The following is a 10225-nucleotide window of genomic DNA, read 5'->3' on the forward strand; positions in this document are numbered from 1 at the left end:
TCTGCTCTGCAGGGACATCTCTGAGTTAGCACCAAAGAGCTTCTTCCGCTCGGCAACGCTGGAGTAGGAGGAAGGAATTAGAGGTCCTTTGTGCATCTAATACCCAGGATTATTCTCATGGAATATTTCCTTGGATCAGTCCAGCTGACTTGGGCCACAGTCTCGTACAGGCTCCAGTGAGTGGGGAGGGAATGCAGCCGTGGCAGGGCTAGGGTTTTACACATTACAGCAATGGGGTGAGAAAACTATTTACACCATTATTTACAAGAGCATGCAGTGACAGGACAAGGGGGAATGGTTTCCCACTGCCAGAGGGCAGGGTTAGATGGGATATTGGGGAGGAATTCTTCCCTGTGAGGGTGGCGAGGCCCTGGCACAGGCTGCCCAGAGAAGCTGTGGATGGATCCCTGGAAGTGTCCAAGGCCAGGTTGGAGCAACCTGGGCTAGTGGAAGGGTGTCCCTGCCTGTGGCAGGGGTGGAATGGGATGAGCTTTAAGGTCCCTTCCAACCCAAACCATTCTGGGATTCTATGAAAACACTTTTACATTGACAATTCCCATATTGGGTGAATGGAGCCGTTTTAAAGCCTGGCAGTCTCCACAGCAAGTACATTCTACAAACCCTAAAACGAGCAGTCTCAATTATTTACTCATTTATAAAGTTAAAACTATCAGACAGACAGAACCATCTCTCAGACAGACATTCCCCTCTGACTGCCATGTATTTTTGGCTGAAGGTATCTCTCCAACTCTCTAACAGGAGGGGGGAGCCGGGGGGGTCAGGCTCTCTTCCCAGGGAACAAGGGACAGGAGGAGAGGAAACAGCCTCAAGCTGCAACAGGGGAGGTTCGAGTTGGACATCAGGGGGAATTTCTTCCTGGAAAGGGTTGTTAAACTTCTGAGGGGGCTGCCCAGGAAGGTGGTGGAGTCACCACCCCTGGAAGTGTCCAAGGAATGACTGGACGTGGCACTCAGTGCTCTGGGCTGTTTGACAAGGTGGTGACTGGTCACAGGTTGGACTCGATGAAATTGGAGGTCTTTTCCAACCCAATTGATTCTCTTTCTAGAGGTTAAACCAGAAGTTTGGGTCCCTTTTTCTATCAGTGGGGTTTTTTACCTGAAAAAGAATTAGATCCTGACTTTATCCAGCGTCACAGACCAGGTAAATCTGCACCAGGTAAACCAGCAAAATGCCAGAGAATCACTTCGACCCCTCCAGCTGCAGAGCGGAGCCTCCCAGGGAGCTGCCACTGGAGCAGGTCCAAGGATGAGGGTATTTGCACACCTGAAAGGTGCAGACAGAGAAAAGGGGGTAAAACCGAGATAATTCTAGAGCCAGATCTCTCAGGAATGTTCTCTTTGGGCAAACGCAAGACCCCATGGCCTTGGAAAGGCCCAGCATATCTTTTGGAACAAGGACAGGACAAAATGAGTCAATGGTCTCTAATACAAGAGCTTGATGGCAGGACTGCAGCCTTCGAGCCTGGAGGATCACCAATATCATCTATGAGCGTAGATCGGCCAAAAACATAACCAAGGGCACCATTGCAGCCCGGGATCTCCCCTCTGATGGGCACAGCAGCACCACTGCTGTGAGGGGAGAGCAGCGGCTGAGGGGGAACGGGGTGTGAGGGGAGAATGGGGTGAGGGGGAATGGGGCTGTGAGGGGAAACGGGGCTGTGAGGGGGGAATGGGGCTGTGAGGGGGGAATGGGTTGTGAGGGGGGAATGGGGCTGAGTGAGGGGAGAACGGAGCTGAGAGGGGAGAACGGGATGTGGGGGGATGGGGGCTGGGGGGGAATGGGGCTGGTGAGGGGGGAATGGGGCTGTGAGGGGGGGAATGGGCTGTGAGGGGGGGAAGGGGCTGTGAGGGGAGAATACGGAGCTGAGAGGGGAGAACGGGATGTGAGGGGGAATGGGGCTGTGAAGGGGGAATGGGGCTGTGATGGGAATGCCTAAGCATGTGAGGGAAAATGGGGCTGCGAAGGAAAATGGAGCTGCGAGAGGAGAGCGGGTGTGAGGGGAGAGCCCGAGGCTGTGAGGGGAGAGCGGGGCCGTGACGGCAGAGCGGGGCTGTGAGAGGGAAACAGGGATGTGAGGGGGAAATAGGGGTGTGAGGGGAGAGCCCGAGGCTGTGAAGGGAAAATGGGGCTTTTGAGGGCAGAGCGGGGCGTCCCGCTGCAATCCCAGGACGGAGGCGGCCAGCCCCTCGACGGGAGCCGCGCGGGAGCTGCCGCGCCAGTCCGCCGAACACCGCGCGGCACGGCAGCGCCCCGGCAACCCCCAAACGGGACATGCCGCACCTCCACTCCCATCCCCTCAGCTCTGCGGGGCGCGAAGGAGACGCGCACCCTCCTCAGCACCCGGCCCCGTCCTCTGCCTTCCTATTGGCCACGACGGTGCTGCCTGTCACGGAACCGTCACGCGGCAGCCAATGGGCTCTCAGGGAGCGGGGCGGGGCGGGGCTCGGCAGGGCGGGGCCGGGGGCTGTGGCGGTGGCGCGCGGCCGTGTGAGGGGCAGGTAGGGCGGGGGGGCCGCGGGCCGCGCTCGGGCGGGCTGAGGGGGGAGCGGCCCCTCATGGCCCTCACGGCCCCGCTCCGCTTCAGCCCCCCGGGGCTGCGGGGCAGCTCGGGCAGGGGGGCGGGCTGGATCACCGCAGGCATCCCGGGAGGCCGGGCTGTGGGAGTCCCTGGAGGGCTGAGCATCCGCGGGCCTTCGGCGGGAACTGAGGGGAGCCCGGTCGGTGTCGGGGGTGGTTCGAGCACAGATGGTGCAAAAGGGGGTCGGATCCATCGCAGTCTTAGAAGGGCTCCGGGTGATTTTCACAGAATCATCCCAGAGTGGTTCGGGTTGGGAGGGACCCTAAAACTCATGCAGTGCCACCCCCTGCCCTGGGCAGGGACACCTTCCATTGACCAAGTTGCTCCAAGCCCCGTCCAGCCTGGCCCTGGACACTCCCAGGGATGGGGCCGTTCAGGGTGGGGAGGTTACTGGGAGAAGGGGCACGGGCTGGGTGTGTGGGAGCATCACTCTAGGGGTTCATTCCTGGGGGCTGCCACGCTCAGTTACAGCCTCAGGACCTTCACCTTAACCACCCATCTCCTTTGGGGCAGATCCTTTTGGACAGACGGCTGCTGTGGGCCGGGCTGCTCGTCTGGAACACAGTAGCTCTAAGGCACGTGTGCATGTGCCCCTTTGCTGTCAGAGTCAGAAAGAACCACAGATAAATTATCCTTTGTGTGGCCGTGGGTGTTTTACAGTTCACGGTGGGTGGACTCTGTCCAGGTGCCATTCTGAGTTTTTCTTTAGGGTAGAACAGATCATGTGTTTTCCCCTGCTTTTGTTAAAATGGCATTTATGAGTTGACCAGATGTTCTGAATTCAATTGAGAGGCTAAATCTCAATTCCAGGCACCCGCCCTACTGTTGAGTTAAAAATTCAAACCAAAGTGCAAACCCACGTACAATGGGGGACGTGCAGCTCAGCTCAGTCCTGTTCCCCAGATTTGTGGTGAGGACCTGAAACCCTGACATGCAGGGGAGTCTGCCAGGAAAGGACCGCTGTTTGAGGAGATTGTTGAAACTCTGGTGCAAAGGGTTAATAAATCCTGGGCTGAGGAGATAGGACTGGAATGCATTTTGGTGGGTTTTGGCAGGCCAGCTTGTTAGAAGTGGCTGGTGTTTTGTTTAGATAAAGAAGAAAGGAACTTGGTGTTGGTATTCCATTATGTGAGTTTATAGTGTTGTTAAAGATAAAGCAAAGAATATTGCAGTGATGTAAATCCCAATGGAATCAACATCAGGTGATGGAGTAGAAGTACCCGGAGTGAGCTGTGGGATTAACGTGGAGCTGATTACTGAAGGTGTAAATTCCCTTCCCTGAGTAAAGCTCTGCTGAAGTGGCTTTTCTGAGCTGTCCCAAGGTCCCCAAGACCTGCTCCTCCTTTTCTGCCCCTGAGGGTGAACACCAGCCTGATCAAGGCCAGCTTGGCCTTGTGCAGATAAATTAATATTCTTATGGACTTGTGCAAACACACATCTCTGGAACAGCTTTATCCTTGCACATGGGGGCTGGAATGAGATGATCCTTAGGGTCCCTTCCAACCCAAACCATTCTGGGTTCTGTGATTAATGAATTTATCAAGCTGCCAGCTTGGAATAATTGTAAAATCGGGATTTTACTGAACAGGTATCTTAGGCTAAAGGAGGTTTAAGAATCAGTTTGGAATACTTAGGAATATTCCACCCCTTTCCCATGGCTCATGGCTAATGATAGGCAAATACACTGGTTCCTTCAGCAGCAAAACTTTTGAGTATCAGAAGATGAGTGATTTAACTTTTATGACACAAAAGTTTATTTAACTTTATGACAGCAGTGAGGCCCCAGTGTGCTGCAAGGTCGCTCTTGCTCTGTGGTTTTCCTGGTTCTGTATTTTTTACAGAGCACAACTGTCAGCAGCAAAATACCTGTTGCAGGGCTCCACAGCAGTAAGAGAGGAACAGGAGGTTTTGTGCAAGTCAAACTGTGAGGAAATCAGGGATGTTTTTGCGGGGCTGGGGTAGTTTGGATGTGTGTTTGTAGGGGGTGTGGAAGCTCTTCAGATAGGAGTGTTTTTTGGGATCTCTGTAAAGTGTTCCCAGGAGTTTCTGGCTGGCATCAGCTGTGATTCAGGGATAAAATCCCCCTTCCTGGGCAACACTGAGGCGAGTGGGCCAAAAAAAGAGCTCTGACTCCCTCGTTGTGGCTGCGTTCAGATGAGATCCTCCATCCTGGATGTGAGTTTTTGTTCCCTCAGGCTCCCAGGATGTTTGCCCAGTGCTCCCGGAATTCCGTGAGCCCCGTGGTGCTGCTGGTGCTGCTGGGCTGCCTCCTGTGCCCCCCAGCACAGGCCAGCAAGGTGGGTGACAGCGTCGGGCACCGTGGGAGGGGCACAGCAGAGCCAGGACGGCAGAGGAGCAGCTGGGGATGTTTGCAAAGATAAGGAATGGATTTGTGGGGCGTTTGCTGTGTAGGGCTGGGACTGCTGTGACAGTGGCCCCTGCCCTGCCTTCTGCTGGGCTTTGGAGTTTGCATTTTAAAATGTGTTTGAAAAGCACCTGGCTGGAGGTGCTGGAAGCGGCCGAGGTGCTCTGGGACATGGAAGAAGGGAAGTGGGGGGAGGTGTTCTCTGGGGTGGAGTGTTCTCTGTCCCAGAGGACGTTCAGCCTGTCCCCAGCCCGGGGTGGTGAGGGTGGCAGAACTGGGGGTTCCCTCCCTCACTGGCTCCCCTGCCCCCGCAGAGCTCCGAGGACATTCGCTGCAAGTGCATCTGCCCCCCGTACCGGAACATCAGCGGGCACATCTACAACAAGAATGTGTCCCAGAAGGACTGGTGAGTTGGGCTGGAAGCCTGAGGGCTCAGTCCATGAGAGCCACCAACGCTGCAGAGTTGGCAGCTGGTGCCAACCCTGCCTTTTGTTTGCAGAGGGAGCTGTGGTAGGTGATGTTCAACCCAGGCCAGGGGCGGTTTTTAAACAGAAATTGAGGAATCTGGGATGATTTCTTAACCCACGGCTCTTGGCAGGTGTCAAGTGTACCCTCCAGTGCCCCTCACCTGGACTGGATCCCTGCAAAAGGCACTTGGACAGTCTGTCCCAGGACTAGCTGAGCTGTGAGGGGAGCTCCTAAAACCGGATTGGCGTTATCAGCCTGCAGGGAAAGCTGGGACACACAAAAGTGTCACCCCAATGTCCTTCCACAGAGCACTGGTTTCACCTTCACCTTGTCCTGCTGCTGACCTTGGTTTGTTTGTGCTGCAGCAACTGCCTGCACGTGGTGGAGCCCATGCCAGTGCCCGGGAACGATGTGGAGGCCTATTGCCTGCTCTGCGAGTGCAAGTACGAGGAGCGCAGCACCACCACCATCAAGGTAAGGGCAGCTCTGTCCCCGGGCCTGGCTCCTTCTCCTGGCCAGGCCGTGCCAGCCCAGGCACTGCTGCACTGCTGGGTTCCTGCAGAAGAGCCCAGAAGGAGAAAATCCAACTGTCACGGTGGGTACACTGTGGCAGTGCCAGGAGCTCACTCGCTACAACTCCCTGGAAGGAGGCTGGAGCCAGGTGGGAACTGGGCTCTGCTCCCAGACAGCCAGTGACAGGAGGAGAGGACACAGTCTTAAGCTGCACTGGGGAGATTTAGGTTGGACATTAGGAAGAAATTCTTCACAGAAAGGGTGATTACATATTGGAAGGGGCTGCCCAGGGAGGCAGTGGAGTCACTGTCCTTGGAGGTGTCCAAGGAATGACTGGACGTGGCACTTGGTGCTCTGGGCTGGGTGACAAGGTGGGGATCGGTCACAGGTTGGACTCGATGATCTCAGAGGTCTTTTCTCACCTAACTGATTCTGTGATTTCTGTGTCTGAGTCAGGAATGCTCCTGGCTGTGAGGAGCTGCAAGAAGAGTCTTCTTGCTGGGGATGTGTGACAGTGCCAAGCACCTCTGAGCAGGAACCCATCTCTTGGTGTCCTCTCACGTGCAGCACGTGGCACAGTGAGGAGGGTCAGCACAGCCTGTGCAGTGACAGCACATCATCAGCCCCTGGCAAGGGCAGGAGACCTTGTGAGCAAAACGAGAGTGAGAGAAGAGATCAAACACCAGAGGCAGCTGCAAAGGACCTTGTGACCTCTGTGGTGCTTCTTCCCCACGGTGCTGATCCTTTCCCACGTGCTCCTCTCCAGGTGATCATCATCATCTACCTGTCGGTGGTGGGGGCCCTGCTGCTGTACATGGCCTTCCTGGTGCTCGTGGACCCCCTGATCCGCAAGCCCGACCCCTACACCCACCCCCTGCACAACGAGGAGGAGAGCGAGGTGAGGCTGCTCGTGGGGCAGACAGGGTGACAGGAGAGTGGGTGACAGGGAAACAGTGACCTCCTGTCTCCTCTGAGCCAGGGAGGGACCAGCACTGCTGCTTTGGGGGCACCCACACAGGGGAACACTTCAATCAGATCTGTGCAAGTCCTGCTGAAGCACAGGGAACAATCAAAGTTCTAACCTTAAAAGGTCTCAAAGTTCTACCCCTAACCCTGACCCTGTCCTCTGTGGCAGGGGGTGACGTTGTCCCAAGTGGCCTGAATTTGGTCTGTCTGTCCAGATGGAACCAAAACTCAAACGGATCCTATTTGTGCAGTGGCCCAGGTGGAGTCACTTGGTGCTGAGCTTCCAGGGAAGGATGGGCTTAAGTAGTTGCTGGAACATCTTATAGACACGTCAAAGAGCAGCCTCGAGGGGCTGTTTGACCCTGCTCTGGGGCTGGGCCCTGTTGTAGCCAGGCTGTTGGTCCTTGTGTTTCTCCCCAGAGCAGAATTTCATTCAGATCCTATCTTTCTGGGGGACACTGGCATACAAAGCTTGGTCAGAAAGATCAGGACCTAGCAGCAAGGAGAGAGTCTCTCTGTCTCTCACACACATACACACATTTTGGGGGAGGACAAATTTCTTGCTGCACGAAATTCCTGCAATTTTAGCACTGGATCAGATTGTCCTGTTTGTATTTTAAGTATAAACTATTTGGCTCAATTCTTTCATACTATGATATAAGTGAGGAGTAGCTGCTCCAGTGTGCCCAGTCCCTCCATTACCACCCTCTGCTGAAAAAGGAGGTCCTGCAGGAGGAGGTGAGCTGTATCCTAGAATTGTGGGTTTGCTCCCTGCACCACAGCAATGATCCAGAGTTAGATCCGGGTGCACTCTGTCAATGCCTGGTGTGAGGTGAGCTTTATCTTAGTGCTGGGTTCTGGGACAGGCCTTGGTGCTCGTGTGCCACGACAGATGCCCATCCACAGCAGCAGTCTCTGGCTCTGTTTCAGGGGGTGCTGTGGTTCACTGTGGCTCCTTGCAGACTCCAAGCAGTGGGTTTCCAGCAGAGCTTTAGACTTGGTGCAGTTCCTGTCCTGGGGGCTTTTTTATGGGTGGTCCCCACGAGAGAGGAGTTGGGGGGCTGATGTTGAGGAGCTCTGGAAAGGTGGTTCTTCCTCAGGACAACTCAAGCCTTGAGTTGCTCCTTCAGTTGTGGTTTCTCCCGGAGTCAGTTGTGGTTTCTCCCGGGCTGGGCACTCCCAGATTGCCACACCGCTCCCTTCCCTCGCAGGACACTCGCTCCTTGGCCGCAGTGCCCACCCCAGCGGGAGCCAGAGCCAACACGGTGCTGGAGCGCGTGGAGGGGGCCCAGCAGCGCTGGAAGAGGCAGGTGCAGGAGCAGAGGAAGACGGTGTTTGACCGGCACAAGATGCTGAGTTAGATCCCTGTGGGCCCTCGGCATCGCTTCCCAGGACACGGGGCAGCTCCTGGAGCAGCCGCACAGGGGTCACCGTCAGGACACCGCGGTGTGGGACCGAAAGCTCCAACCCTTCCCTGATTCACCGTCTCCATCAGCCCCAAATGCCTCCCCTGGTTCTGGCCCTGCCCTTCCCCTCTCAGAGCCCAGAGGCTCCTTCCCCTGCCCGGCTGATCCTGGGGCTGTGTGTGGAAGCCCCGGACTCCTGGGGCTCCATCAGCCCACCCCACCTCAGACAGGGATCTCAGCACGGAGCGCTGGCAGCTGGCTGAGTCTTCTGCCGATAAAAACAGTGGGGTAATTTTGATGTGAGATAAATTACGTGATGCTCCTCCAGGATGAAGCAGTCACCTCCTCCTCCTCTTCCTCCGGCGTGCACTGATGTTAACTGGGCATTGTGGTGCACGTGTGCAGCACTGGGAGGAAGAGGAGGGGGTTCCTGCCAGCTGCTGCTTCCACTTATCCTGGTGTACATGGAGAGGTTCCACACCCCAGTGAAGTCTGTCCAGGTTTACACCAGCACAACCAAGGCTGCAGCTTGTTTCTGTGCAGGTGAACATCACCAACCCAATTAGTACCTGCAGCAGGAAGAGTCCAGCAGGTAAAACCAGCTGATTTACATTTATATCTTTTCATTCTTTAGCAGTGGGTAAAAACCTCCTGGGGAGAAACCTTTCTGTTTGTACCTGTGCTGGTGACCCTTGGTGTTCTCCCGGTGAGGGCAGAGCATTTGTGTCCAAGAGAACCAGGGCAAAGGCTCTCCTGGAGCACTGGAAACACTTGTCTGGGCCTTGGGGCCCTGGGGAGGGGACACTTGAGCTACTCAAAGCACTCTGAGAGCTCTGGCCAGACTTGGGCTTGTGTGGAGGAAACCAAAGTGATTCTGTGATGTGCACACTGAGAACATTTGGAACGTCAGGAGGTGCTGGAGTTCATCGTGTAGCATCTCTCTATTAAATGCAGACAAAGATCCACTACCTGTGTGGCTTTTTTGGGGGGAAAAAGTCCCCTCATGCCAGGTCTGGGGCTCTCCAGTGCCTTCCAGTGCCTGGCAGGTGAGTTGATGCCACTCAAGCCAGAGCTGTGGTTATGGCATTCAGGTGTTTGGGCACTGCAGGTGTGTCCCTGGGTTGGAAAAGACCCTCTGAGATCTTCCAGTCCAGTCTGGGACCATGATTATGACCCTGCCAGACAAACCCAAACAGAAGCTTCTGGGGGCCTGTGTGTTCCCCAGTTCCCCTCCAGCCCCTCACTGGGCTGAAAAGGACCCTGAGCTCCACGTTATCCTGAGGTCACATTTTCCTTGACCCGTCCTTGTTCCCTGGAGCTCAGTTCTGGACCTTTCTCCCCCTTGTAGAAACCCCATCTTGCCTGTCCTTTCCTCCAGGTGGGAATCCTGCATGGACACAGGGTGTGGTCCCTGGGAACTGATTTCTTTCCTCCCTCGAGGGGGGAACAAGCAGCCCGTGAGAGGCTGAGCCGGCACGATGGGTCCATCTGGTGGCCACCGCCCACCTCGGTCAGCACCGGGACCTGGCTGGTCACCAGTCAGGGGCTTTGGGGAGCACCAGCCCCAGACCTTCCCCTGACCCCTCCCAGGAACAGCTCGGAAATGGGATAGGAGGGGAGGAAAAGAATGCAGTTAGCAATCAGGAGTTTGGGTGAGTTAGAAAACTTAGGGAAGGGACGATGTGGAGAGGCTGCAAAAACTGCCAATGCCTGATTAATAACTTGATTTGTTAATTAATTGATCAGCTTTGTCCTGTACATCATCCTCCCTGGGAGGAAATGTTTTCTACTGCCCAGGCTCTTTCCCTGCCTGTACCTGCTCCACTGCTCACTGGGGCATCCCCTGAGTGGGCACATCCTGGTGGGCCCTGCTCCTGGCCCCGTCCACATCCCACAGCAGTGCTTCCC

The 10225-nt window shown here is 55.7% G+C and overlaps 1 protein-coding gene across 2 annotated transcripts; it reads left to right on the forward strand.

Annotated features, from left to right (window-relative positions):
• The first annotated feature begins 2476 nt into the window (after positions 1 to 2476).
• On the forward strand, positions 2477 to 9282 carry TMEM9 (transmembrane protein 9). Of its 2 annotated transcripts, none has more exons than XM_018067750.3 (6): positions 2477 to 2519; positions 4795 to 4896; positions 5279 to 5370; positions 5798 to 5906; positions 6712 to 6843; positions 8123 to 9282. In XM_018067750.3, the coding sequence occupies exons 2-6, from the start codon at positions 4804 to 4806 to the stop codon at positions 8270 to 8272; spliced, it is 576 nt and encodes a 191-aa protein (XP_017923239.1). In that variant the 5' UTR covers positions 2477 to 2519; positions 4795 to 4803; the 3' UTR covers positions 8273 to 9282. The 2 variants fall into 2 exon arrangements, with proteins under 2 accessions (XP_017923239.1, XP_008919329.2); XM_008921081.4 differs by lacking the exon at positions 2477 to 2519 and adding an exon at positions 2749 to 2814.
• The last annotated feature ends 943 nt before the right edge of the window (positions 9283 to 10225 follow it).

Source organism: Manacus vitellinus, unplaced genomic scaffold, assembly GCF_001715985.3.
Source record: "Manacus vitellinus isolate BGI_N305 unplaced genomic scaffold, ASM171598v3 scaffold_121_pilon, whole genome shotgun sequence".
Classification (NCBI taxonomy): domain Eukaryota; kingdom Metazoa; phylum Chordata; class Aves; order Passeriformes; family Pipridae; genus Manacus; species Manacus vitellinus.